The sequence below is a fragment of the Pleurodeles waltl genome, chromosome 10, assembly GCF_031143425.1.
Source record: "Pleurodeles waltl isolate 20211129_DDA chromosome 10, aPleWal1.hap1.20221129, whole genome shotgun sequence".
NCBI lineage: Eukaryota > Metazoa > Chordata > Amphibia > Caudata > Salamandridae > Pleurodeles > Pleurodeles waltl.
In genome coordinates this window covers 760926676-760951965 of record NC_090449.1, presented here as the reverse complement: position 1 = coordinate 760951965, position 25290 = coordinate 760926676, and the positions used below count along the sequence as shown (strand labels likewise).

Below are 25290 nucleotides of genomic sequence, written 5' to 3'. Positions count from 1 at the left end.
CAGCCCGGCTAGGTGCGGCTTGCTCATTGCTGTGTGCTCTCCTGTTCTTATTCAGCCTTGGAACTCAAAAGCAAGTCTCCTTGCTCCCCTGCTACTGAACAACAATTCACGGCTGAAAATGTGTACCAAACTGAGGCAGCAAGGAGAGATCATGAGCTCCAGTAAGACTAGGGTGGCACCGACAAACATGAGGCCTAAGCAGAGGCACTCCAATGCCCCCAAAAAACAATGAAACACTTCAGCCCTGCCCACTTACTTCAAGCCATGTCCAACAGGATGTGGGGCCCTTTCTTTCATCTCCAGCACTGGTTTGCTAGCCCCCAAGACCCACGGGTAAATCCCTGGAATGAATTTAACCTTTAAAAAGATCCAATTGATGCTCTATTTTCTAATAACAGACGTACAAGGTCTACAAGTGCCCATCCACCCACAATCACCCAGCACTTTCGACCCACTTCCGTTATGTCCAGGGCAGCGCTTGCTTGCAAAAACCAACAGAGTTAAAAAGAAAGTCGCCTTCCACTGGGAGGAATGGCCAAAACAGAGCTTGGAAGCAAGGGAAAAGACACCAATCTTGGCAGTAGGCAACTTCAAAGCGGACAGCAGTGCAGAGTTTTGATCCCTTGCCGTCCACTACGTTGAATATTATGGAGGTGCCTGCTCGAAACAGCTCTGATGCGAAGCCCACTAATGGCACACTGGGCAAAGCTGAGCATCTCGAGAAAAGAAAGGGCTTCCCGGTCATTGCTGAGGTATGCTATCCCTATTATGATCCCTTGAACTCTCCCTTTGACATCCGAGGAAATGATGGGTCCCCCTCAGCAAAATCTCCCTGGCTTTCGACTCAGTATCAATTGAAAATGCAGCAGCCCACAATCAGCCAAGAAGCAGAACTCCTCCCCTTGAATTGCCAATTGAGGCTTTTCCTCCATTTCAGGGTAAAAGTCTGCCATTTTCAGACTCAGAGAGGCTTTCAGCAGGCTCACATCTATTATCTAGTCCCGACATCGACCAACACAGTTGTCACTTGGGCGATCTCAGAAGTCCAACAGTAGGGCAAAAAGATGGGCCTAGCAACACCTGGGACATCTTGCTCTGCCTATTTGAATCCATAGTCAATGCTCTATTGTACCAGTTAAGCAAGTTAGACCGGCAAGTGGTCTTATGACACAGCTGTTGACTCTAAAATCAGTGCATTAAATTTGCTGATACAATGCGCACAATCTGACGCAGCCCAATTGGTCCCAATCTCCTCTTGCAGCCCAGTCCTCGACAAGCAGATATACTTCCCTGACATCCTAGCCTTGGTTTTAACATAAATAAACCTACAGCTGAACCCAGATTCACCAGCTGCCCTATTCCCTGTTGTTATAAGGTCTGCCAGTTGCCCTTGACAGGTCAAACAAACAATGCCTTCAATCAGCATTGGCTACTGGTACATAGTGTCATCCCCCCAATAATTGAAAGAGAAACCCAGCCATCTAACCAGCCATCTAATTTGCTGCCATTAGCCACCCTCCCTAACCTCAAACACCGGTGCAAGACCTATTCCTCAGGTCAAAAAAACTTAAACCTTCTAAAGCCTTCAGCATGCCCTCCAGAAAGCAACCAATGTTAAAGCCAGGTGGTAATCCCGAAAGACTTTGCAATATAATCTTTACATCAAAATATAAAGTGCGAGTGCAACTCGACATAATCAACAGAGGTTCAGTGCTTCGCTTGGTCCAGGAAATTACTACTCTGTGGCATATTACGTCATCAGACATACACTCAGTTGCATCCTGGAAGATGCAACAGTCATCACTTGGGCAAGCCCACTGCTTGCTGAGCAGGTGTGGGCAGAGAAACTAGTGTTTGCAAAGTGGAGCATCAAAATCTCCTGCCATGAGATTGAAGCCTACCCACAATTGTTAACATCCCACAGTCTATAGACTATATCAAGTCCTTCCACTTGGTAATATTCCAAGAAACCAGGGCACTAGATGCCTTAGAACTTCCCTGATATCTGTGAGTCATCAAACCAGCAGCTAAAACTCACATGCTACGTCACCCTACTGGGCATCTCACCATCTATGTAGCGACTGAAATCAGTGCAAAAATAGGAGCAATCCATATTGACCTCGCTAACCTGCAAGCCGTAAAGCTTTTGGAATGGTTGTTTCCCAGTGCTCAACCTTTGCTGATCATAAATGTCTGCATCCACCACTCTCCCACCAAGCAGCAAGAAACAATCGACCCTCTATTGGCTTTCTTCAGCGTAGAAACAACATTAAACCTGCTCTGCTCATCCTCATGACATGCGAGTTCAACATGAATCTGCTGCAGTCAGCTACACTAAACCAAATATGAAAATATACAATCACATCTGGCACATACCCCCATTCCAACCATGTACAGAGAGGAAGGGTGCTAGGGTCGATCATTTGCTAATGATGTGGAGCACTTGAGCATAAGATCCTTAAACAGTTGCATTAACCCAGACATTCCTGCCCACCTAACATACCACTCTGCAACCACCAACTCAGTCATCGATTAGACCTCGTCCTATTTCACGCGTTTAATCACTATGAATTGAGAAGCCATCTGGAAATCAACCATCAACCTCAGAGGATCCTACTATGCTTACACTGTCAAACATATGACCAGGGACAGCTGTATATTGGTACAGCCTCCACCACCAACTATAGAAGGCTTTACTGGACAACCAGATCCATCGCACAGGTTGAATATAAAGTCAGGAACATATGGGAGTTTATTCCAAAATTAATTTCGGACCCACTGGAAAAATGGGCCCAGCGCCCGGCTCTACTCCTGGCTAAACAAGAACACTCCTGCAGAACATCAAATGCTTCAGTGTGGGCCGGGCCCAGGAGGTCCTCTGCCCAACTTATTAAAACAGCAGAAAAGAAGCTCAACCATGTGTTAACTACGAAACATCCTAAACCAGAACTTACAGATCGCGACCCTGCGGTCCAGTGTAACATCTTACTCTACACCAACACGTGGAAAAGGTTAAGGCTGGATACAGTTGCATTGGTCTCGAAGAAAATACTCATGAGCATCGTCTCAAACAAGGATGCATCCTTGCCCCATTCCTGTTTGATCTCTATCTGGCAGAGTTGACAACCATTCTTAACCATGCAAACTCTCACTAGCCAACGATGTTGTACTGATTAATTTTACTAAGGTCGGCCTGCAACGACTAATCGATCCAACAGGCACAAGAAGAAGTCCTCCACCTATCTTCCACCTGGATGGCTCAGCCCTGAAATCTGTGATGGAATATAAATATCTGGAAGTAATCTTTGACTCAAGGGGAACTTTCAACAAACCGTGTAGTTCTATACAAAGGAAAACACATCCCTAATTTCTGCTTTTTGCACTTTAAGGAACTCTTTCTTTCCAATGACTCCTACAATTTTTGGCTGCTAAACATGCCCCCTATATGGCGCCGAGGCACTTTGAGGGAGAGCTGATAAAATAATCAACAATGCTATAACTGGAACTTATCGACGGGTATTAAATCTCCCACGTCATGCTTCACCACTTGGAGTTTGATTTCCCGAGACAGAATGTAAATAGCCTGTGTGCTTATCTAACATTTTGCTAGAAGTTAAAAAACGCGATGTGACCACTCTAGGCAGCATTGTGTGGAAGGCTATTTCTGACCCAAGAAACTCCCAGGCACATGACTCCCTAAACTGGGCCCTAATGACATTTCAGGCAAACGCACTCTGAGCACTAACTTTCACTCAACCAGCTTTTAACGGAGCCATAAATTCAGCAAGGAAAAAGATCTTCTCTCAATGACAAAACCCTGTGGTCAAAAAGATCATACACCTGAATGACAATCGGTACATACGGCCTCTAAAACCTTGCCCTTATCTCGGGGAATTGTTTTGGTTAACGACAAAACTTAACCTGTTGAATCTTCAGCTAGTTGTCCTCCCCCACACAATGCAATTCTCCCATTTGGAGAAGAAATTACACCCAGATCTCATGCCGGCTCAACCGTTACCCAAAGGAAGACATTTGTAATATTGTTTGCACTTGCCCCGCCTTAATGACAAAACAAAGAGTTCTGCTGAAACAGCACTTCATTAGGAACAGAAAGCACTTGTCCGCAGGCATTCAAAGCCTGCCTTCAAGGATACGACCTAATGCTCTGCTGGAAATTTCCTACGTTTATGAGCCTGGCTGAAACAAAACTAAGCTGGTTTCATAGTGAGTGGTTACCTTTCTTATGCCCATACCTGTGTATGCATTGCCTCTGTATCTTCCCTAGAAGTATCTTCTTCAGAGTCTTTTGCACTATGAACCAAATACTTTTTTTTGGCTTAGTTTACACCATACGGTGCACTTATTACCTCTGTTAAAGCACTAAGCACTTTTTGTTACTAACAAAGTAATATCATTTTATGAGCCTTGCAGTTTTCTCTTTTAAAGAGGCTTCAGGTGCACCAATCTTCTATTAACTAGTGAATGATCAGTACACAGAGACATATGTTTACAGCTGGATCTCTTTTATTGGTGTTCTTATTTGTGTCTTTTAAATTATAAGTTTTAATTAACTGAACAATAAAGATTATTCTACCACTACTAATACTAGTTAAGATTATTTGTGAAATACATTTTCTCCAGAGTAGAGTTTGAGGGTCCATGGTCAACCAGCAGAGTATTTGCCATTTGTTTCCTTCACGATTCCTGTTGAATCATTTCTGAGATGATGTGTGCTTGTTTGAGTAAAGGTGTTGAATGCCTTACTCTGCATTCCTTGTTTTGATTTTAAGTGAAAACTAATAAACTATGTTGTCAAATGTGTACACAGTAATTAAGTTAATTAAACTTCAAAAAGTTCAGTTCAGTGCAGTTCAGTGTTAAAATAATTAAATACTACGAGTAACAGAAAGGTCAGAAATACTTATAAGGTCAGTTAGACCTGTATTGAAGTAGGAATATATGCAGAAACCTGGTTACCGTATATTTTGTTCTATTTTTGGAGCTTCAGAGTGCTGTGGGAATTCTGTATCAGCATTGTTCTGCTGGAAAATAAACACAGCCAGTATGTTGTTTTTTGCCACATTGTATTTCCTATTAATGTATGCACCTTCTACATACTGGTAAGAATGGTGTTGATATATTTGCCACATACCTGAATTACCTCAGCCATTAGTCTGGCAGTCTAAGAATGGCAAGTAGAAAACATCATCCTACAAAAATACCGTGGCCCAATAATACTTTGAAGGAAAGTATATAGAGGTATGTATATATTTACTATTCTTAACTCCACACCTATCTAGACCTGACTTCTCAATATTGACAAATATAAAATGTGATGAATTAAAATCTTGAATTATTCAGAGCCATATTCCAGTCCATCGCATTTTTGCTCACCATATCACCATATCACCTCAGATCTGATCAATAAAGGTGATGAAAGGAATGATTTTCTTAATCTCAGCCGTTGGCAATCGTTTTGGCCAGTGTTCCAAACCACTGTTTTTCGACAGACAGAAACCTGACTTCTACAAATCAGGCTTATGCAAATCAGTCTAGGTCTGGCTCCAACAGGAGCCAAGAGTCGAGCCTATGCTGAAGAAGCCCAATTAGGCCAAAACTGGTCTTGGGCTACTTGTACGCTGGTTCAGAGAAAACCTGGCTTAGCGGTTCGGGCTAGACTGTTACAAAATTAGCAGGATTCAAGGATTCAAGGCTGACTGGCAGGTGCGAATCAGCCTTGAATCCTGCTAATTTTGTAACAGTCTAGCCCGAACCGCTAAGCCAGGTTTTCTCTGAACCAGCGTACAAGTAGCCCAAGACCAGTTTTGGCCTAATTGGGCTTCTTCAGCATAGGCTCGACTCTTGGCTCCTGTTGGAGCCAGACCTAGACTGATTTGCATAAGCCTGATTTGTAGAAGTCAGGTTTCTGTCTGTCGAAAAACAGTGGTTTGGAACACTGGCCAAAACGATTGCCAACGGCTGAGATTAAGAAAATCATTCCTTTCATCACCTTTATTTTTCAAAATATTGTGGAATCATTGCTCTGGCTATATTACTTTTTGTAGGATAGTTTGTGAAACTCTTTAGACTTGCATTGAAGAACAAGTTACTTAACCTTGGAAATGCCTTATCTGGTAGAGACTATATCTAGCTGCAGATTCCTTACCTATGAATTCTCCCCAGGCATCAGACTGGATCCGGATGATTTTTGTGAGCAGTACCCATGTGTCCCGGTAGACGGTGTTGATTGACTAATCGTCTGTCCACGCTGAAAATGATGTTGCAGGTCCTATATAATCGCCACCCATGTGCACTGATGTCAGTTTCTTTTAAAAACTTTCCTCGCTAGAAGCACAGAGCCATGAAGAACACTACTGGTGTGTAAAAATGAAGGCCCTGAAAGGGGAGTCCCTGTCCTTAGAAATCAGTTTGCATAGCAGGGAGGCTGGATGGGCCTTTAAAGAATCTGCAGGTACGTAAAGGCCCTCATTACCTATGCGGCCTAAGCACCACCGGCCCTATAAAGAGTTCACCGTGGGGCCGGCAGCGGAAACAGAGTTTTCGCCTGCCGGCCCTGAGGTGAACAGGACCTTAACATTGATGCCGGCTCTTAATGGAGCTGGCGCCAATGTGGCGGTGCAACATCACCTGTCAGGCTTTCCACTGCCCGTAATTCGGGCAGTGGAAATTGCGACGGGGCTGTCCATGGGGACCCCTGCACTGCCCATGCCCAGTGCATAGGCAGTGCAGAGGCCCCTGGCACCACCCTTCCGCCAGCCTTTGCATGACGGAGCTACCGCCATGCAAAGGCTGGTGGAAAGGGGACTAGTAATTCCCAGGGCAGTGCTCACCCTGGACGATTACAACGGCCGAGACCATCGGTGCTGGCGGTCCAACCATGGCGAAAGCTGGACTGCTACTTTGGCGGAAGTCCGACCATGACCCTGGCGGTCTAGTGATCACCAGGGTCATAATGGGGGCCATAGTCTCTACCGGATAGAGCGTTAATGAAGGTAAGTAACTTGTTTATCTGATAGAGACTTCTAGTTGCAGATTTCTTATGTTTGAATAGATACCCAAGCAATACCATCCCAGGAGGTGGGTCTGCGGACCAAGTTCAACAAGAAATTCTTGCAGGACCGAAAGGGCAAAATGATTATCCCCAAGGACCTGTGCAGAGATGCCCACGTCGCAGCCTGACAGATGTCCAGGACAGGAACTCCACGTGCTAACACAGTGTTTACAGCCTTAGCTCGGGTATAATGAGTGTGCAAACACTCTGGGTTGCTGTTTGGCCAGTGCGTAGCAGATCTTGATGCAGCACGACCCATCTGGAGATAGTTTGCTTCTGCACTGCCCAGCCTGTCTTCGCACCCACATAACCTACAAGGAATTGGTTATCCACCCGGATCTCTTTTGTACGATCAAGGTAGAATGCCAGTGCTCTTTTTGGGTCCCGGTGGGGGAGTCTCTCCTCTTCCTTAGAAGGATGTGGGGGTGCGTAAAACATAGGCAAGGTGATGGTTTGGCCTACATGAAGGGGCGTGACCACTTTTGGCAGAAAAGAGGCCCTCATGCAAAGCACCATTTTGTCAGGATATGTAGCAAGGTAGGACAGCTTAGATGATAAGGTCTGCAACTCACTCACTCTGCGGGCAGATGTAATTGCCACAAGGAAAGCTGTTTTTAATGTGAGAAGCCAGAAGGGGACAATTGTGGACAGGCTTGAAAGGAGCGCACATCAAGAAATTCAGAATGAAATTAAGATCCCACTGGGGCATAATGAAGGGAGAGTGAGGGAATTTATGAGTAAGGCCCTTGAGGAACCTTCATACAATAGGGGACTTAAACAAGGAGGGTTGACTTAGCAACCATGAAAAGGCTGAAATAGCAGACGAATATCCCTTAAGGGTGCCCAATGCAGAGCCCTGCTAGGCAAGGGAAGATAGAACAACAGGACCCCAGAAAGGAGGTCAACTAACTTTTGTGTGCACCATGCCACAAATTTCTTCCAACCGGAATATACCATTTTAGTGGAGGGACGCCTGGCTGCCAAGATTATGTTACAGACTTTGGGCAGAAGGTAAAAAGCTGTCAACTGTTGCTGCTCAATCTCCACGCAAGAAGGCAGAGAATGGCGAATTTCGGGTGAAGAATAGTCCCTTGCTGCTGCAACAGAAGATCCTCCCGAAGGGGCATTCTGATCAGAGGATCGATGGACATGCTCAGCAGATTGGGATACCATACTCTTCTTGCCTAGTCTGGAGCCGCAAGGATGATTTGGGTTTTTTCGTTCTTGATCTTTTTGAGAACTTTGGGCAGGAGTAGTATGGATGGAAAGGCGTACAGTAGGCCTGAGCTCCACTCAAGATGAAAAGCAAACTCCTCAACACACAGATATGTTGACATTGCGCATTCTGTATGGAAGTGAACAGGTCTAAAAAAGGCTCTCCTCACTGCTGAAAGAGACCTTGCACCACCTCCGCATTGAGATGCCATTTGTGATCTGCTAGGTACTTTCGGTTGAGTTTCTCTGCTTTGGCGTTTAGAGAACCTGCCAGATGTTGAACTACCGGTGATATGCCCTGCTGTTTAAGCCAACTCCAAAGGCGTAGAGCCTCTAGATAAAGGATCCATGACCCCATCCCACCCTGCTTGCAGTACCATATGGTGGTGGTGGTGTCTGTGAACACCTGCACTATCTTTCCCTTGATCTTGGGGAAAAAAGGCTTTCAATGCCAGTCTGATCACATGGAGCTCCATGATGTTGATGGGGAGTCCTGCTTCTGCTGGAGACCAGATGCCTCTTATCTCCACCTCTCCCAGATGGCCACCCCAGCCCAGGAGTGATAAGTCTGTCACTACTGTCAGATCTGGTTGGGGAAAGAAGAGGGGTCTGACTCTGGCCCAGTCGCAGTTTGTTAAACACCACTGCAGATTTTTTGCAGTTTCCTCTGAGATCTGGACCATGTCAGAGAGATTCCTCTGATGCTGCGTCTGCTAGAACTTCAAATCCCACTGCAGAGGCTGCATATGCCATCTGACGCATGGCACCAGCAGAATGGAGGGGGCCATGGGACCTAGCAGCCTCTGAGTCATTCTCAGCGAATTCCAGGATAGAACCTGAAACATTGGTATCATAATCTGAATATCCTAGGTTCTCCGCTCATAAGGATAAGCCTGACACGCACTGTGTCCAGAACAGCTCCAATTAAAGGGAGCGTCTGAGAGGGAGTCAGGTGTGACTTTGGCATGTTTATAGTGAACCCCAGCAAATGTAGGAGGTCCATAGTCTGGAAGTGGGAGACGGCAACCTTGCGTGAGCTCGTCTTCAAGAGCTAGTCATCAAGAGAGGGGAAGAGTGAAACCCCTGATCTCCACAGATGAGACACAACCACCACCATCACCTTGGTAAACACCTGAAGGATGCTGGTAAGGCCAAAGGGGAGCATTGTGAACTGAAAGTGTTCATGGCCTACTGTGAAATGCAGGTAACATCTGTGGGCGGACAGAACAGTGTGAGCATCTTGAACTTCTTCTACTTGAGGAAGAGATTGAGGGCTTAGAGGTCTACGATAGGGTGTTTTTGGGGACCAGAAAGTAGCAGGAATTACATCCACAGCCTACTTCTGGCACTGGAACCCGCTCTATGGCTCTCTTAATCAAGAGAGCAGCAACTTCCTAGCAGAGAAGGGACAAATGATCCTCCATCATCTGATCGTAAGATACTGGCATTGATCAAGGGGTAGTCTCAAAGGGAAGGGAGTAGCCCCATTGGACTATCTGCAAAACCCACCTGTCTGAAGTAATGGATTGCCAGTGGAGCCGGTGATGTCACATCCTGCTGCCAACTGGCTCAAGGTGGGGAGGAGGCAGAGTAGGAGGGTTTAGGGGCTGCTGCAAAAAAGGGGGAAGGGCAGTGGACTGACAGGACCACTGAACCACCTGACCCACGAGGTCACTGGGTCCTGTGCCCTTGGCTGTGCAGAAGTTTGCCAGCTTGCGCGGTACAGTGGCTTTTGGGAATTGGTGCATTTGGTAACCCCTTTCCATAGCCCCAAATGGGCAAAAGGCAGACTGGGGGATGGTGGTGAGGGGCTGCCGTGAGGCCAAGGGACCTGGCTGTAGCACAAGAATCCTTGAATCGCTTGAGTGCAGCATAAGCCTTGTCTCTGAAGGAGACAGTTGCCATCAAAGAGCATGTCCATCAAAGAAGCCTGGCCATCCTCTGAAAAGCTAGAAGTTCTCAGCCAGGAATGGCACCTCAGGGCCACTCTCATTGAAACCTCTCTGCATAGCAAGTCTGTTATGTCAAGTCTGCAACGAATTGTGTACTTTGCTGCGTCTCTCCCAGCGGCAACAGCCTGAAAGAGTACAGCGTCTGGGAGTAATGGTACAACAGGCATGCAGTGTTAACTGACTGCAATGCAAGGCTGGCAGAAGAAAATATCTTCTTCCCAAATGAATCCAACCTCCTGGATTCCCTTTCTGGGGGAGCAGTACAGACCTGCCTTGGAAGATAGAGGCTTGGACCACCAGGCTCTCAGGGGTGGGGTGTTGCATCAGGAAACTTGGTTTCAGGGATGCGGGGTGATGGTGGCAGGTAGTTGTCCTATTCACAGGAGTGCCTGCGCCTAGGCCAGGTACCTAGTAGGACGTCAGTGGGGGCATCACTGAACAGGAGCAGGGGTTCTGAGGTGGAAGCTCCTGTTGCAGCACTGCTGGCAAGAGATTAGTCTTGATGGCCACCGATGGCAGTTGAAAGTCCAGGACCTCAGCTGCCCCCCTCACCACCATTGCATAAGAAGCTCCCTCCTCCATAGCCATGGTAGGGGGAGAAAGCATGCCAGTATCTGTCTAGTCTGCTGGCTTCACCAAAGTCCGTACTCCAGTCCATTTCTGTCTCATACGGTTGGTATTCTAAAGGGTCCAGCAACCCATCTTTTTCCTCCCAAAGGCCAAGCCTGGTGAAATAGGTCTCAGGATCCAGATGAGGGAACAAAGCCCCTGCCTGTGCTGGAGTTGGCATCGGTCGATGCCCATGTGGGTTTGTGTCAGAGTCAAGAATGACAATGGGGATGGAGGCGCCAGAAGCGTTGGCATCGGAACCAGCACCGGGGAAGGTTGAGGTGGTATGACCTGTGCCAGTCCGGATCCAGGACTGCGTCCCTGGGAGCCCATCAGTGCCAAATCCGCAGGCGGGAAACCCAGTGGGGCCCCTTCCAACTCTTCAGGTCCTTAAGGCGTGCCAGTGGAGCCAGACTGTCCAAAAATGAAGCGCATGGCCTCTTGGAACTCTTTGATTTGGGCAGGGGTCGCTTCGGTTCCTGGAAACTATGGGAGGTGCTGAGCCGGCCCAGGCACTGGCTCCGCAGAACGAGGCCTTAAATGCCTATGCTCCTTTATCGAACAGTCGACGGATGAAGAGAAATCGAAGAGCGCTTCGACTTCTCACTCTTCTTCTTGTGCCTAGATTCTCCCGATTGCCCCGAGGACTACGAATCGGACGACAACTAAGGATTCTGCAACTGGGCCTGGGACCTTCCTCTCGACTGAAACCTTGACCTGCACAGAGTTGCGTGCTGGGCTGTCATCAGCTTTAGGGACCGCTCCATCAAAGCCTTCAGATGCACGCCTGACACTTAGAGCACGACTTTCGGTCGTAGTTGCACTCCAGACACCACAAACATATGAGGTGCGGATCCATCACGGACATCGCCCGATGATGGGATCCGCAGAGCTTGAAGCATCTCTTCCTAGAAGGCATCCTTTGACACACCAGGAGAATAAATTCTGAAAAAAAGCTTCAACAAAAGTTGAAAAAAGACCAGTCAAAAAACGACTGAGAGGTAGCTCTCTCTGGATTGGCGCTGGCTGACGTGGAAAGAAAAGAACTGATGTCAGCACGCCTGGGTGGAGCCTGTGTAGGAAGCACAAGGTCATGTCTGGCGCGGAACCGATCGCCACCTAACAGCGTACAGGGGTACTGCTCACGAAAATCGTCCGGATCCAGTCTGACACCTGGGGAGAATTCAAAGGTAAGGAATTGACAGCTTCAAGTCTCTGTCAGAAGTTACATAATAAGTAGTTGGCATTCGATGGAATTGCCCAGAAATTGTTGGTGATCTTTATCCAATGACTTCAAAGCTTCAAATCCATCAGGCACTGCAGTGAGTGTGTACCAATCAGGGTGGATGGTTAGAGGTTTATCAACAAGAAGCTAGGGCAACACAAAGACGGTAAGACGATGGCAGCAAAAGCTTGAGTGAACAGCCAGTGCTGCCTTGTATATTTGAAACTGCGTGCCTAATTTATGCTGACATTCAGATTTGTTCAAATCATTACTGAGAAGCCACAGAAAGAATTCCACAAGGATAAACATCGATTAGAGAAAGTCCTGAAGAAATTGGAAAAATAAATGGGGCAATCAGAAATTGTATAAACTGAGATGCACAAAGAAGATCTGATAGACATTTCAATTTGTTTGCTTTATAAATAGTGGACTGGAGTGTATTCCAGAATAGATGAGTTTCAGGCTTTTGGCAGTATGTTCAATATTCATTTAGAAACGTGTTTAAACTTTTTTGAATAAACCATATTAGCAATGGATTGCATTCTTTTATACTGAGAGAAAAACTAATGGGTATGACAAATAATCAGTAATTACATAGACACTGACCTTTAGATGAAAATAAAATGTAAAAATGCCACAAGTCACCAGTTAAATCATTGCAGGGTATCCTTTTGTATACAGCATCATCGTCATTAGAATTAGCATTACAAAAAGGTGCTATTAGTTTGTCTAATTTCTGAATGGCAAGCATTACATGATGTGATACAGAACAAGGAAAGCCTTAATAATCCGAAGTGAACTTAAAGGCATAAAGAAAGAAGGGGGGGAGGGTTGGAGGTACCCCTAGTAAGCATTAAAAAACAATATGTGTGAGATCCTCCTGCGCTGTTTAACACAGCCTACATTTAATTTGTGTTAGCTGATAAGCCTTTATTTCCTTAAGGCCCAGAGGATCTTATCTGGCTAGATCTAAACCTTGTGAAGAGAGCACTAACAGTAACTCAGTATATCAATTCAGGTATCTAGCCCTCCTATAGCCCTTAAACAGTGAGCAGTACCAGGGGCATGAGGGCTTTCCTGTAAATGAAGATAAGCTTGCCACCTTCAGTAGTCCATCGGTGTCATTTTACATCCAGCTTTTAAAAGTATCAAGTGTGGTGCTGTTACCTACTAGCAGTTTTCTGATTTAGACAATATCAAGCCACGTCATTGAAAACGTTGTCTGGTTTTAAGTTGGTGTAGAGCTCAGTGACTGGGATTATTTATAGGCGAATGCATGAAGAGTCTCAGAATATCACTTACCATTATAGTTTAAATATATCACGGACGAGCATTGTAGACCAGATTGTTCACAGAATGCGGAAATTCCATTTCTTGAGGTTTCTTTCTTCAGAACAATTTTGCCTAGTCCTGTGTGTGTAAATGGATAGCACTTTGGTAATTAAATGCTGTGACTAATGTAACGAAAATGAAAGGCTGATTCATTGTGTGCTTGCCCAGAAATGAGTGTTACTTGCTACCGTTTGATTTCTGGTTTATTTTACTTCAGCAGTGAAGAATACGACTCCGTTCTGCATTTTCACAGACATGTAATTTCTCTTTCTTTAGAAAGTTGCACTGAGGAATTGAGACATTTTGGTTGTTAAAGATTACCACAGATTTGAAGACACTGAAGACAAGTCATCTGGAACGATAGTGTGATTCTTCGCAGATCTGGAGTGGAGACATATGCGTTGTTCTAATAATTTCCTTTCACTACGTGAATGATTAGCATCATAAGGTCTAATACTACTGATACTTGAATGATCAATATTGAGTAGGTTGAAAGTATGGCAAACATATATTGGAATCCCTGCCCGCATCCTCTAATGAACTATTTAAGATTTAAGTTATTACAAATGTATATTTTTAGATTTGTTGCTCTTAATAAGCATTCCATGGAGGTCTCGTTTAAAGACCTAGAGCAGAAGTATAATTGCAAGCTGATGAGAAGCATAGATTATTAATTTATTTTCTAGTGGATGGGACAGAACCATAAAATGACTTTGTAGTCCTATTTCACAGTTTGTTTTTGTCAAATTTATGTCCACAGCGATAACTGGGAAACTTTGTGAGCCTCTGTCCATATATTTCAAATGCAGAATCTAATTTTGCTGTAGTTGCAATTTACCGAGATTTACTTGTAAAATTGTTTAAAAGATGACAATGTACTTGATGATCTAGCTTTTAGTTTTACATTTTTTAGATGGATTTTAATCCTCTTATACTCACTTTTTCGTGTCTCAGAACAACTTTAAAGTCATAGTGGTCCTAAAATCTTCCGCCCTTTCTGATATCCTTGGTACTTATTCTGCAATTATTCTGGTTGTGGAAACAATTCTTGTCTATTTGGCTGTGCACATATTTAAAACGTACATTTGGGATTAGAGAGCTAGGTTGGAATTGTACGACAATGACTGTAGCATGAAAAAATAACAGGTATGCAAAAAAAAGAGCAGATGAAGAGCTGTAAAGAGGTCTGAATTAAAGGAATGAATTAAATATTAGATTTCAAGCAATACCACGGAATATAATCAAGCCATGGGAGTACCAACGAGAATTCCAAAATGCCTTTTTTTGCAGTTTTTATAAACTGGTAAATATAACAAACGTTACGTGGTTGCTTGCCTTGTTATGCATGCATGGATATGACCGATTCTGTGAGAATGTAAAGTCTAAATCACCCACCTGGCGCTAATCAGAAGTTTATTTTTAGTAGACCATGAAATCTCGTTTCTCCTAGTGCAAATGCATAGGCTATTAAATGTACAACGGCTGAACTATGCAATGCCATTTGAGTGTGCCGCATTGTATTTAGTAAACACATTTTTTGAGACAAAATGTTTGTAAGCAACGTAGATTGCATATAGATAACGTGCATATTTTTCGTGACGAGAGGGGGTCCAGAATTCGTAATCACAATTGCCATTAACATTGTCTGTTAAGTACTCTGCTTGCACTCTACAGAGATAACACCCATGCGCTCCTGTGACCACATACTGACCATCACCATAGGGGAAGCCAGGGGTAGAATGTAAGCTAAAAGTGAACTGCAGAACTGCAATATAAAAAATCAAAAGCACCAACCTTTAAACACACAATACTTAAAGAAGTCATTAAAAAAGCATCTCATGTAGGAATTAGGAAAAAAAGCAGAATAAGGGGGAAAAAACAAGGATAGAACCAAAGAAAGCCTGCTTATAGGCCCAAACACCGAAAGCTACTTGACTTGTCCCCATACCTATAACTCTAGCACTGTAGAAACGTTTTGAAAGAAAGTTCGACATTCCTAAGTTCTCCCCCTAGGAGTGTTGCAGGTCTCGAGGAACAACAGATTAAATTCTTCAGTGCAGAAGTACAACAAAAGAAAAAAAGGCACTACATCATCACCTCCACAATATCAAACTCGGGAGAACAGAAATCTGTTTGACCCTGCATATTCAGTACAGGGCAGTTATGAAGCACTGATCTCCTGTTGCAGTCTTTTATCCAAACCTGGCCGTTGTGCAGCTGCAACTTGTACCTTTGAACTCTGTATCTTTGCGGGTGGAAGGGGGTCACAGTCAGGTTGCCCCTGGATCCTCATCGCATTTTAGACTGCTGCCTCGAAACCATTCATTTCTGTGGAAAGCAAAACTGGACCTCCTAACGCTCCAATTGGTCTTCTCAGACGTGTTCGGCGTTTTTCCACTCATTCTACTATTTGTTTTTCTTTCTGTACATGTGTGTGCTCCAGATTCTCAAGGCCTCTGTGCAGGTTTCCAGACTTTCCACCCTTTATCTTATGCTGAGAAATACAGATATTTGTTGAAGATCCCTGTTTTGAGGGCTGCTTCTCTCCTTGCCCTTATTTGTCTTTCACTTCTTTCCTTGTGGATTGCTTTGAACTTTGAGTTTGTGAACTATTTGTTGCAATCTATTTCGTCTTGCAAACACTTTGATAAAGCCAGGCAACACAATATCCATAGGTAGAGCAAGTCATTGAACATAAAAGCAGATGCCGAATCCTCGCATGTGTTTTCAAAGAAAATGAGTCTAGCTTAATTGATGCAAGGTATATTTTTTTTAAATCTCTGTCTGATGTTTGAAAGATTTGCAGTTTTTAATATTATTTTAAAGAAAGATTTTGGAAGCCAGTTCACCCTGCAAGCATGCCAAAGTCATTTATATGGGGATGAGGAAACAAGGATAGAATCACCTAGTGAAAAAGTTGATGTTGTCTATAACCTTTGTATGTCTTTCTTTGTATATCATAATAAGAGCCCTGAACAATGATCGTTATTCGACCCCATCTGCATTTATTTGCCTCTTTGGGTAATATAATTGAAACCAAATGTTGAATATTGTCTTTATAATTGATTGTAAACTATTTTGCAAAATGAAAATAATTAAATATGTACACCAGTTTTCTTTAAAAAAAAAAAGAAATAATTATGGATATAAATCTAAAACAGGAGTATTTCATGCAGATCGTGTCTAGTGCCTGGTTTTACCTGTTCGTGTGTTGTGTGTTTGTGCTGTTGTAGAGAGTCTTTGTTAGATGGCAAGTGTGTTTTTAGCTACACATGCTCTGCACACTCCTGCCATCTAGTGTTGGATCCGGAGTGTTGCAAGTTGTTTTTCTTCGAGGAAGCATTTTCGAGTCAGGTGATTGATTGATTCCTCCTTCTCGGTAATAATGCGCATGGGCTTTGGCTCCTTTGTTAATTTGTTTTCTCTCCGCCGTCAGGTTCAGATGTATGTGTCTTCGCTCCATCTTTTGACTCGCTGGGTTTGAAATCTTTCCTTACGTCTTCTGTTTGACAATACTGTTCCTCGATCGTGTATTTCCATCTTTGCGTTCGTCTCCACTTGTTGTGCACTGTCCTGTGCCCTCCAGGACAACTTCTGCGGTTTCAGGCCTTCCTTACCATGCTGGCACCAAACATTATGCTGAGCTGATGCAACGGACATCGTTTCATTTCTGTCTTCGGTGCCACGCAAAATTTTCCCACACTGATCAACATCTGCTGTGTAACTTGTGTCTCTCCCCTGATCACCACGAAGCTACCTGCGACGCCCGCAAATCCTTAAGTTGAAAAAAACCCTTCAGGAGCGAAGAGCTCGTCGGTTGGAAATGGTTCACAAGACTCCAGGTGACATCCTGGACATCTTTGGGGAGGAACATGCCCAGGAGGAGCCGGAACAAGAGGAGGCCTTTTCAATCCAGGTCTCTGGCATGCAGTCGGATATCGAAAGCCAAGAGGTGACATTCACAAAACCCGTGAGTACCGTGGCCCCTCCTGCCCATCCTAAGACTATTAAAAAGCCTGTTGCAGAGGTCACTGGACTGCCACTGCCACCCGGCCATGACCACATCCAATAAACTGTTTCGGCTGCCCAGCCCTTCAGCTCGGCTCCATTAATAGCCAAGACCAAAACAATGTCTTTGACCTCCGGCACCTCAATCTGAGACATCATTGCCATCTCGGTCTGAACTTAGGCTCCAAGTACTTCTGCTCTGATCGGTCCAGCTACCGCCTCCACTTCGGTGCTGACAAATTGCACCAACCAAAAACTTTGGTGCTGAAAACCATAGAACCCAGAACTTAGGAGCAGAAAGACGAATTGGTCCTCAGCTACGCCTTCACCTGTAACCCATTTTGGAGACAATGAACACTCAACAGCACCGCCTGACCTTCCCCGGACTTTGTGAGTGCGGGGACACCATTACACGTGTGCACTACATGTAGGTCAATACCTATATGTAGCGTCACCATGATAACTCCGAACATGGCCATGTAACATGTCTAGGATCATGGAATTGTCACCCCAGTAAGTCCTTGCCTCCCCACGCCAGACAGCAAACCTTTGTACTGCGTGACTTGCAGCTGCTCCGGCTTCTGTGCACTTTTCCAAGGATTCCTTTGTGCACAGCCTAGCCTGGGTCCCCAACACTCTGTCCTGTATTGCCCAACTCGCTGAGTTAAAATCCGACGTCGTGGGACCCTCCTTTTGTGACTCTGAGTTCACAGATCTTCTAAGTGCCTGCTCCGGTATTTCTGGGGGTGCTGCCTGCTTCTGCTGGGGCTCTCTGAGTTGCTGAGCACCCCCTCTATCTCCTCCTCCAAGGGGCGACATCCTGGTCCTTCCTGGTCCCCAGCAGCACCCAAAATCCTCAACCGCGACTCTTGCAGCTAGCAAGGCTTGTTTGTGGTATTTCTGCCTGGAAACACTTCTGCAACATCCAGCACGCCATGGGACATCTTCCATCCAAAGGAGAAGTTCCTAGCCCTTTTCGTTGTTGCAGAATCTTCAGCTTCTTCCACCAGGAGGCAGCCCTTTTGGAACTTCATCCGGGGTTTAGTGGGCTCCTGCCCCCCTCCCCCCCAGACACTTTTGTGACGCTTGGACTTGGTCCCCTTCCTTTACAGGTCCTCAGGTCCAGGAATCCGTCTTTAGTGTTTTGCTGGTGCTTGTGGTTCTTGCAGAATTCCCTATCACAACTTTTGTGTCTTTCTGGGGTAGTAGGGTAACTTTACCCCTACTTTTCAGGGTCTTGGGGTGGGGTCTCTTGGGCACCCTTACTGTTTTCTCACAGTCCCAGCGACCCTCTACAACCTCCCAAAGGTCTGGGGTCCATTTGTGATTCACATTCCACTTTTGGAGTAAATGGTTTGTGTTGCCCCTAGACCTATGTCTACCTAGTGCATCCTATTGTGATTCTACATTGTTTGCACTACTTTTCTTACTGTTACTTACCTGTTTTGGGTTTGTGTACATATAATTTGTTTATATGATTTACCTCCTAAGTGAGGGTATCCTCTGAGATACTTTTGGGCATATTGTCACTAAAATAAAGTACCTTTATTTTTAGTAACGGTGTATTGTGTTTTCTTATGATATTGTGCTATATGGTATAAGTGGTATAGTAGGAGCTTTGCATGTCTCCTAGTTCAGCCTAAGCTGCTTTGCCATAGCTACCTCTATCAGCCTAAGCTGCTAGAAACACCTCTATTCTACTAATAAGGGATAACTGGACCTGGCACAGGGTGTAAATACCACAGGGTACTCACTGTAAGCCAGGCCAGCCTCCTACACTGCTGCACCATCCTGGAACCTCAATATTGTGCTTACCAGATTCATGGGCCCTCCTTTTGAGCCAGTTAATTCATGCCCTCTTTAGTATCTTTTTTTGAAAGTGGCATTTTTAGTAGCTATAACGTCACTTAGACGGGTTAGTGAGCTCCAGGCCCTAACCTTGGAAGAACCTTTCATCCAAATTCATAGAGGGAAGGTGGTCCTTCACACTAATCCTAAATTCCTTCCTAATGGTTTCCCAATTACATATCAACCAATCCATTGAGCTACCAGTCTTCTTTCTGCAGCCTGGCTCAGTTGCAGAAAGAGTTTTCCACACTCTGGATGTTAAACAAACACTTATGTTTACATTAATAGAACCAAAGAATTTATGAAGACTAAACAACTGTTGTTAGCTTTTTCACTACCTCACAAAGGCAGTCCAATATCCAAAAACAGCATAGCTAGATGGATAGTAAAGTGTATACAAACTTGCTATGCTAAAGCAAAGAGACAGTTACCTGTTACTCCTAGAGCACATTTTGCTAGGAGAAAAGTCACTATGGCTTTTCTTTGAAACATACTTATAGGAGAGATTTGTAAGGCAGCTACATGCTCTACACCACATTCATTTTCAAAGCATTACTGTGTGGATGTACTAGCACGTCAGTAAGCCAATAACGGTCAAACAGTGTTACGAACACTTTTACAGTCAACTGCAACTCTCCTAGGCAATCCACCTTTTTTAGGGAGGGACTGCTTTACAGTCTAAGCAGAGCATATGTATCTACAGCCACACATGACATCAAACGGAAAATGTTACTTACAGAGGAAGCATCTGTTTGTGGCATGTAGTGCTGAAGATTCACATGTGCCCTTCCTCCTCCCCGGATGCCTGTGGCCGTTCCAATTACGTTATATTTGTATATACTTTTACATATGTAGTTACATTTGCATGGACATCACTTTCTCTATACTTCCTCTACACTGCTTTTCTCAACCTGCATGTGGGAAAACAATCTAAAAAAGGAGTTGATGGCCATGCGCTCTGTCACAGAGAAGGAGTAGTCACTCAATTCTGTGACTCTAAAATGTTTATTTGAAGAAAAACAACTTGCAACACTCTGGACCCAACACTAAATGGCAGGAGTGTGCAGAGCATGTGAATCTACAACACTACATGTCACAAACAGATACTTAGTGGGTAAGTAATGTTTTCCTTTTGGTTGTTTACAAAGCTCACGACTATGATGTCTGGCTCCTTGTTTAATAGTCTGCAGTATTAAACATAGCTCTGATTCAACTTGTAAGGAATATATTTTGAGAAGCAGTACAGGTAGACATGGGAAGCCATAGAATTCAATAGCAGTTTTAAAAGGTGCACAGGCTTTTAAAAATGGTGGAAATCCAAAACACATTTTTTCAGGTTAAGAATGACTTTAATTGCCATGTTTGATTTTGTTCCAGGTTAAAACCTCAGAGTAATCTGTTTCACATTGAATGGGCTAGTCTATGATCTTTAATGACAACACTATATTTGCATTGATGATTTAATAGTTTATGAACTTTGATGTAAATATTGATCATGCATGTGGTATCCAACAACAAGGTCTGTGACTTGATATTTTTGAGTGTGGGTTTTCTCATACAGACAAAAGATGTAATGTGCTGCTCAAAGAACAGAGCTTACATAGGTTTGACTACCCTTGTGCATTACTGGTTACATTTTGTGTAGTCTACTTTACATGTTAAAACATTAAAACTCATTTGAAAGGTTATCTAGGGAACATTGACTGTGGCCAGGATTTTTCTTAAGGGTACCTTGCATCTCATTTAAAATCATTGACAGACCCTGAAAACCGTATTAGCGTAGGCTCATCAAAGCCAGAAGTTGTGCAGCTTACTCACCATTCACAACCATCATGCGTCATTTTAACAAGATGCAAGGAACATAGAATGTGAAATTAGAACAGATCACTATAGGTTTCACCCTACCCATTTTCCCACACTAATCCTGGTGTATAGCTGCTAGCTTGTTTTTTCTGTAGTTGTATTGTTCACCCATGCTTGTCTTAGCTCTGCTACGAGTTTCTTCTGTGCCTTTGTAATCCATTATATGAAAAACAAATTGTTTATCAAGAATACTTGATCTTCCTTTTAAAACTTTTGAAATGTTTGTCTGTCAGTACATACCAATCCACCTAAAATTAGACCGCTTGTATGTGTACACACTGATGTATATATTTGTAACACAAACCACATTAGAGAACTACAGTGGGCTGTACAAATAGACCATACATAGATTATAATTATTATGAATATAAACGAGGCATTGGAGGTGTTCAACTTGTTTGGCAGAGCTCAGAAGCAGGAAAGTCCTTCATCAGTGTTTGGTGAGAAAACCTTTGAAAAGATGGGCCTGTGGTTTTTTTTTAGAACTGCAGATGTGCAGTCTGAAGCCTTATATAGGGCAGGGAGGTAAGGCAGATTTTGCAGCTCCTAGATCAAGAAGTTCTATTTCTAGGTTTTCCCCCTTTCTCTTTTGTGACATTGTTAATTTTCCAAACTAGCCCGCTTGAATTGGACTGGCATTCTAACGAGATGATATATTCAGCCAGGCAATCCAGTTTGCTGGTTATTGCCTGTTATGCAGCACATTTGGAGATGGTGTACATCTTGCGTAGTAACCAGTGCAGGTTGATAAAAAAGGGTCTGATAACATGTTTCTTTTGACCTTTGATGAGCCGGGTTATCACATGAAAGATGATTTTTAACTTTGACCAATGTGGAGTGAGGAAGACCAACAAGTATGTGTGAAAGGACCAAGGCTTGAACTGTGGTTTATTTGATGCCACATATCTGGACCAGAAAGTAATTGAGCTTGGAGCCAAACTATTTCTGACAGCATACAGTCAGTACGTATGGAACAGATTATCCGATATATAAAGACCAACTATAAAATGGTACAGAGCAAATGAGAAGAGCCAACATCATAGTCAAGTGAAGTTAAAAACAGTTTGCATCAAGAGGGATTAATTTAGGATTGTCAAAATAGCTGGGTTTTTAAGGAAACAGTTTGTTTCTTAAAGAGAGGAGGGACGGTTATATCCTTGAATCGGAGATAGGGATTTTCAAATGGCAGTGAAGTTTTTATCCGTTATGTATAGTTTGATTTTGTGGAGGAGTGATAGTTGGTACCTGACTGTTCGGGTTTTCTTGTTTGTGTGAGAGCCGAAGAATTCATTAACAAGGAAAAGCCAAGTGTGAGGTGACACCATCAATCTTTCATATAAGTTCTTCTTGGTTTTTGCTTTGGTAGTGATGAGCAGAAATCTTGTTTTTCGTATCTAGCTTGCAGTAGATGCTTATTGTGCAATTTCACACTTGGAAGAGGGATTTGAGCTCCTGATGTCTCAATCGTGGTTCCTGCTCGGTCTCATCAACATATTGATTAATCTTAATTCTGCTATTGGTGCGTAGAGCCACATTGAGAACCACATGGACGTTGAAGCTGAAAGTGGAAGGATGATCCCCCAGAGTGATAGGGTTTTACAATTATCTGTCATGCAAATCTTTCTTGACTCTCGGGCATGGGCCAGCATGGACCTGCTTGAGTGGAAGGAACCAGACAGGCTGTGACCTATGCTTCTCCCACAACCTACCTGGCAACAATGTGTATTGTGCACCAGTCCGATCCTGCCAGAAACCGCCACCTGGGCGAGAAGGTACGTCTTTGAGAAGCAGTTTGTAGTTGCTGGGGATGGCGATGTCCGGTGCAGATCTGGGTTTGTCCAGGTTTCAGTGAGGAAGGCAAAGTCCAGGCAGGTGGAGTCTAGTAGGTCCCAGAGTTCTGTGGCGTGTTTGTGGAGGGAGCGAATGTTGAAGAGGATGCAGCTGAGGCGCTCTGGGTTGTTGTTCAATGGTTCTGCAGTGGGAGAGTTTGGTGTAGGGTGAGGGTGAGGGTGCGTTGGCAGTGGAGGCAGGAGAAGAGTCAATGGTTGTCTCTGGGTGATGCGAGATGGCAGGTGGTGGATAGCCCTGTGTTCAGCTTGTGGAGGGTCTCCGCGTTGTAGCAATGGAAGGTCAGAAGACCAGGGTTCATGGCTCTGCTTACGGCGGTGCAGGCGCAGACAGGTGCAAGCAGCTTGCCTTTGGCATGTCAGCTGCGCAACTGCCATTAAGAAGGGGAGGGAGGCAGGGTGGAAAATTGCTTTGCAGGGAGGGAGGGTGCGGGCCACAGTGGCAGCAAAGATGCGGTAAACGCAGGGAGAGTGAAAGGCTGAAGGAGAGAGAAAGAGACAAGAAAGAAAGATAAGAAAAAATAAAATTGACAGAAAAATAAGCAGAAGTAAAAAGAGACTGCAAGATACTTACAAACAGATGGCCACTACGCCTCCAGGTATGAGGTGGAGGTGAGGCTCGAGCTGAGAGTAAGGCAGGCAGAGGCAGCAGCAGCAACAGGTGGAGCTGCACAGAGGAGGCTGTACACAAATCCTCCCTCCGCTCGCCAACCAGTGTAGAAGAACACTCTCCCCTCATGGAGCACCCCCATTTCCAGATACACGCCACACCTGAGTCAACCTTCTGTGGCACCCTCATCTACAGGCCACCTGACCCCCATCCAGCCTTCAGCGACTCCATCGTCAACATAATTTCTTCTCACGCTCTCACCTCCTCAGCGACCTCCACTACCACAGTGACTACGGCAATGACACCAACACCGCTTCCCTGCTCGACAACCTCGCCACAATAGGACTAAAGCAGCTAGTCACATCGCCATCACACATCGCGGGACACATGCTCAACGCCATTTTTTCCACCAGCAACAACATCGCTGTCAACAACACCTCCCCTCCACTTTTTAGTGAACTGACCACCACTGCATCCATTTCACCATCACCTCACTGACCATCCACCTACACACACTCCGAGCCCCAAACAGAAAATGGAACCAAATCACAAAGAACAGCTCTCCAACATGCTCAGCAAGTCTCCCCCACCCCTCACTGCAGACTCTAACATCTCAGCACTGAGCTTCCAACAATGGATCTCTGCATGCGCCACAAGAAGGTCAGCTGGTTTTCCCCAGGAGTCCAGGCGCACCTGCAGACAGCTAGAGAAAAGATGGAGGAACAGCAAGTCCCTGGAAGATTTCGAGGCCTTCAATGCTGCCACCAAATCCCACCACCATGAATTCAGAGTCACCAGGAAAGCCGGCCTGCAGGACCGTATCACCGCCACCTCTCAACACCAAAGAGCTCTTCGCCGTAGTCAAGAGTTTGCCAAACCTCAGTCAGAAACTGCAATCATCCCTCAATCTGAAGACCTCTGCGACAGGCTAGCCAACTTCTTCCACTGGAAAATCAAAGACATATACAACAGCTTCAGGTCCCAAGACCCTCAGAGGCCTCCAACAACCCACCAGATTCATCCCATCGAACCACTACAGATCTTGTACTGCTGTATCACCCTCACCACAGACAAGACCCGCACCATCATGAGCAGCATCCACTCCGTAGCCCCTAATGATCCCTGTCCACACCACACCTTCAGCAAGGCCAACAAATCGATTGCACCCGAGCTCTGACACACCCTCAACTGTTCCATAGAGACAGCCACCTTCACAGAGGACTGGAAGCACGCCGAGAACAGCCCGCTCTTGAAGAAACCCATGGCTGAACCCCTGGACCTCAAGAATTACCAACCCATCTCTCTGCTGCCTTTCCCAGCCAAGGTCATCAAAAAGGTCATCAACATTCAGCTCTGTAAGCACATTGAGGAAAACAATATCCTAGACCCCTCCCAATCAGGGTTTAGGAGCAATCACAGCACGGAGACCGCCCTCCTCCCTGCCATGGATGGACACCCGCTCTCTCCTCGACTGTGGCCATACAGCAGCCCCCCTCCTTCTGGACCTATCGGCTGCCTTCAACACAGTCTCACACTGCATCCTCTGCTCAAGCTCCATGCAGCCGGCCTCTACGGAAAGTCCCTACAATGGACACGCTCATCCCTGTCTCACAGAACAGAGAGTCAGACTCCCACCTTACCTTTGAGAACTTACAGAGATCAGCTGCGGAGTTCCACTGGGGTCCTTCCTAAGCCCCACACTGTTCAAC

General features: G+C 44.9%; 1 protein-coding gene across 2 annotated transcripts in view; it reads left to right on the top strand.

The window, feature by feature from the left end:
* ACBD5 (acyl-CoA binding domain containing 5) overlaps window positions 1–16578 on the top strand; it is a 324086-nt gene extending 307508 nt beyond the window's left edge. For both annotated transcript variants that reach the window (XM_069211326.1, XM_069211324.1), the window contains one exon: window positions 13682–16578. In XM_069211326.1, the coding sequence (XP_069067427.1) occupies window positions 13682–13694 (13 nt within the window). In that variant the 3' untranslated portion in view covers window positions 13695–16578. The remainder of the gene's footprint in view (window positions 1–13681) is intronic.
* The last annotated feature ends 8712 nt before the right edge of the window (window positions 16579–25290 follow it).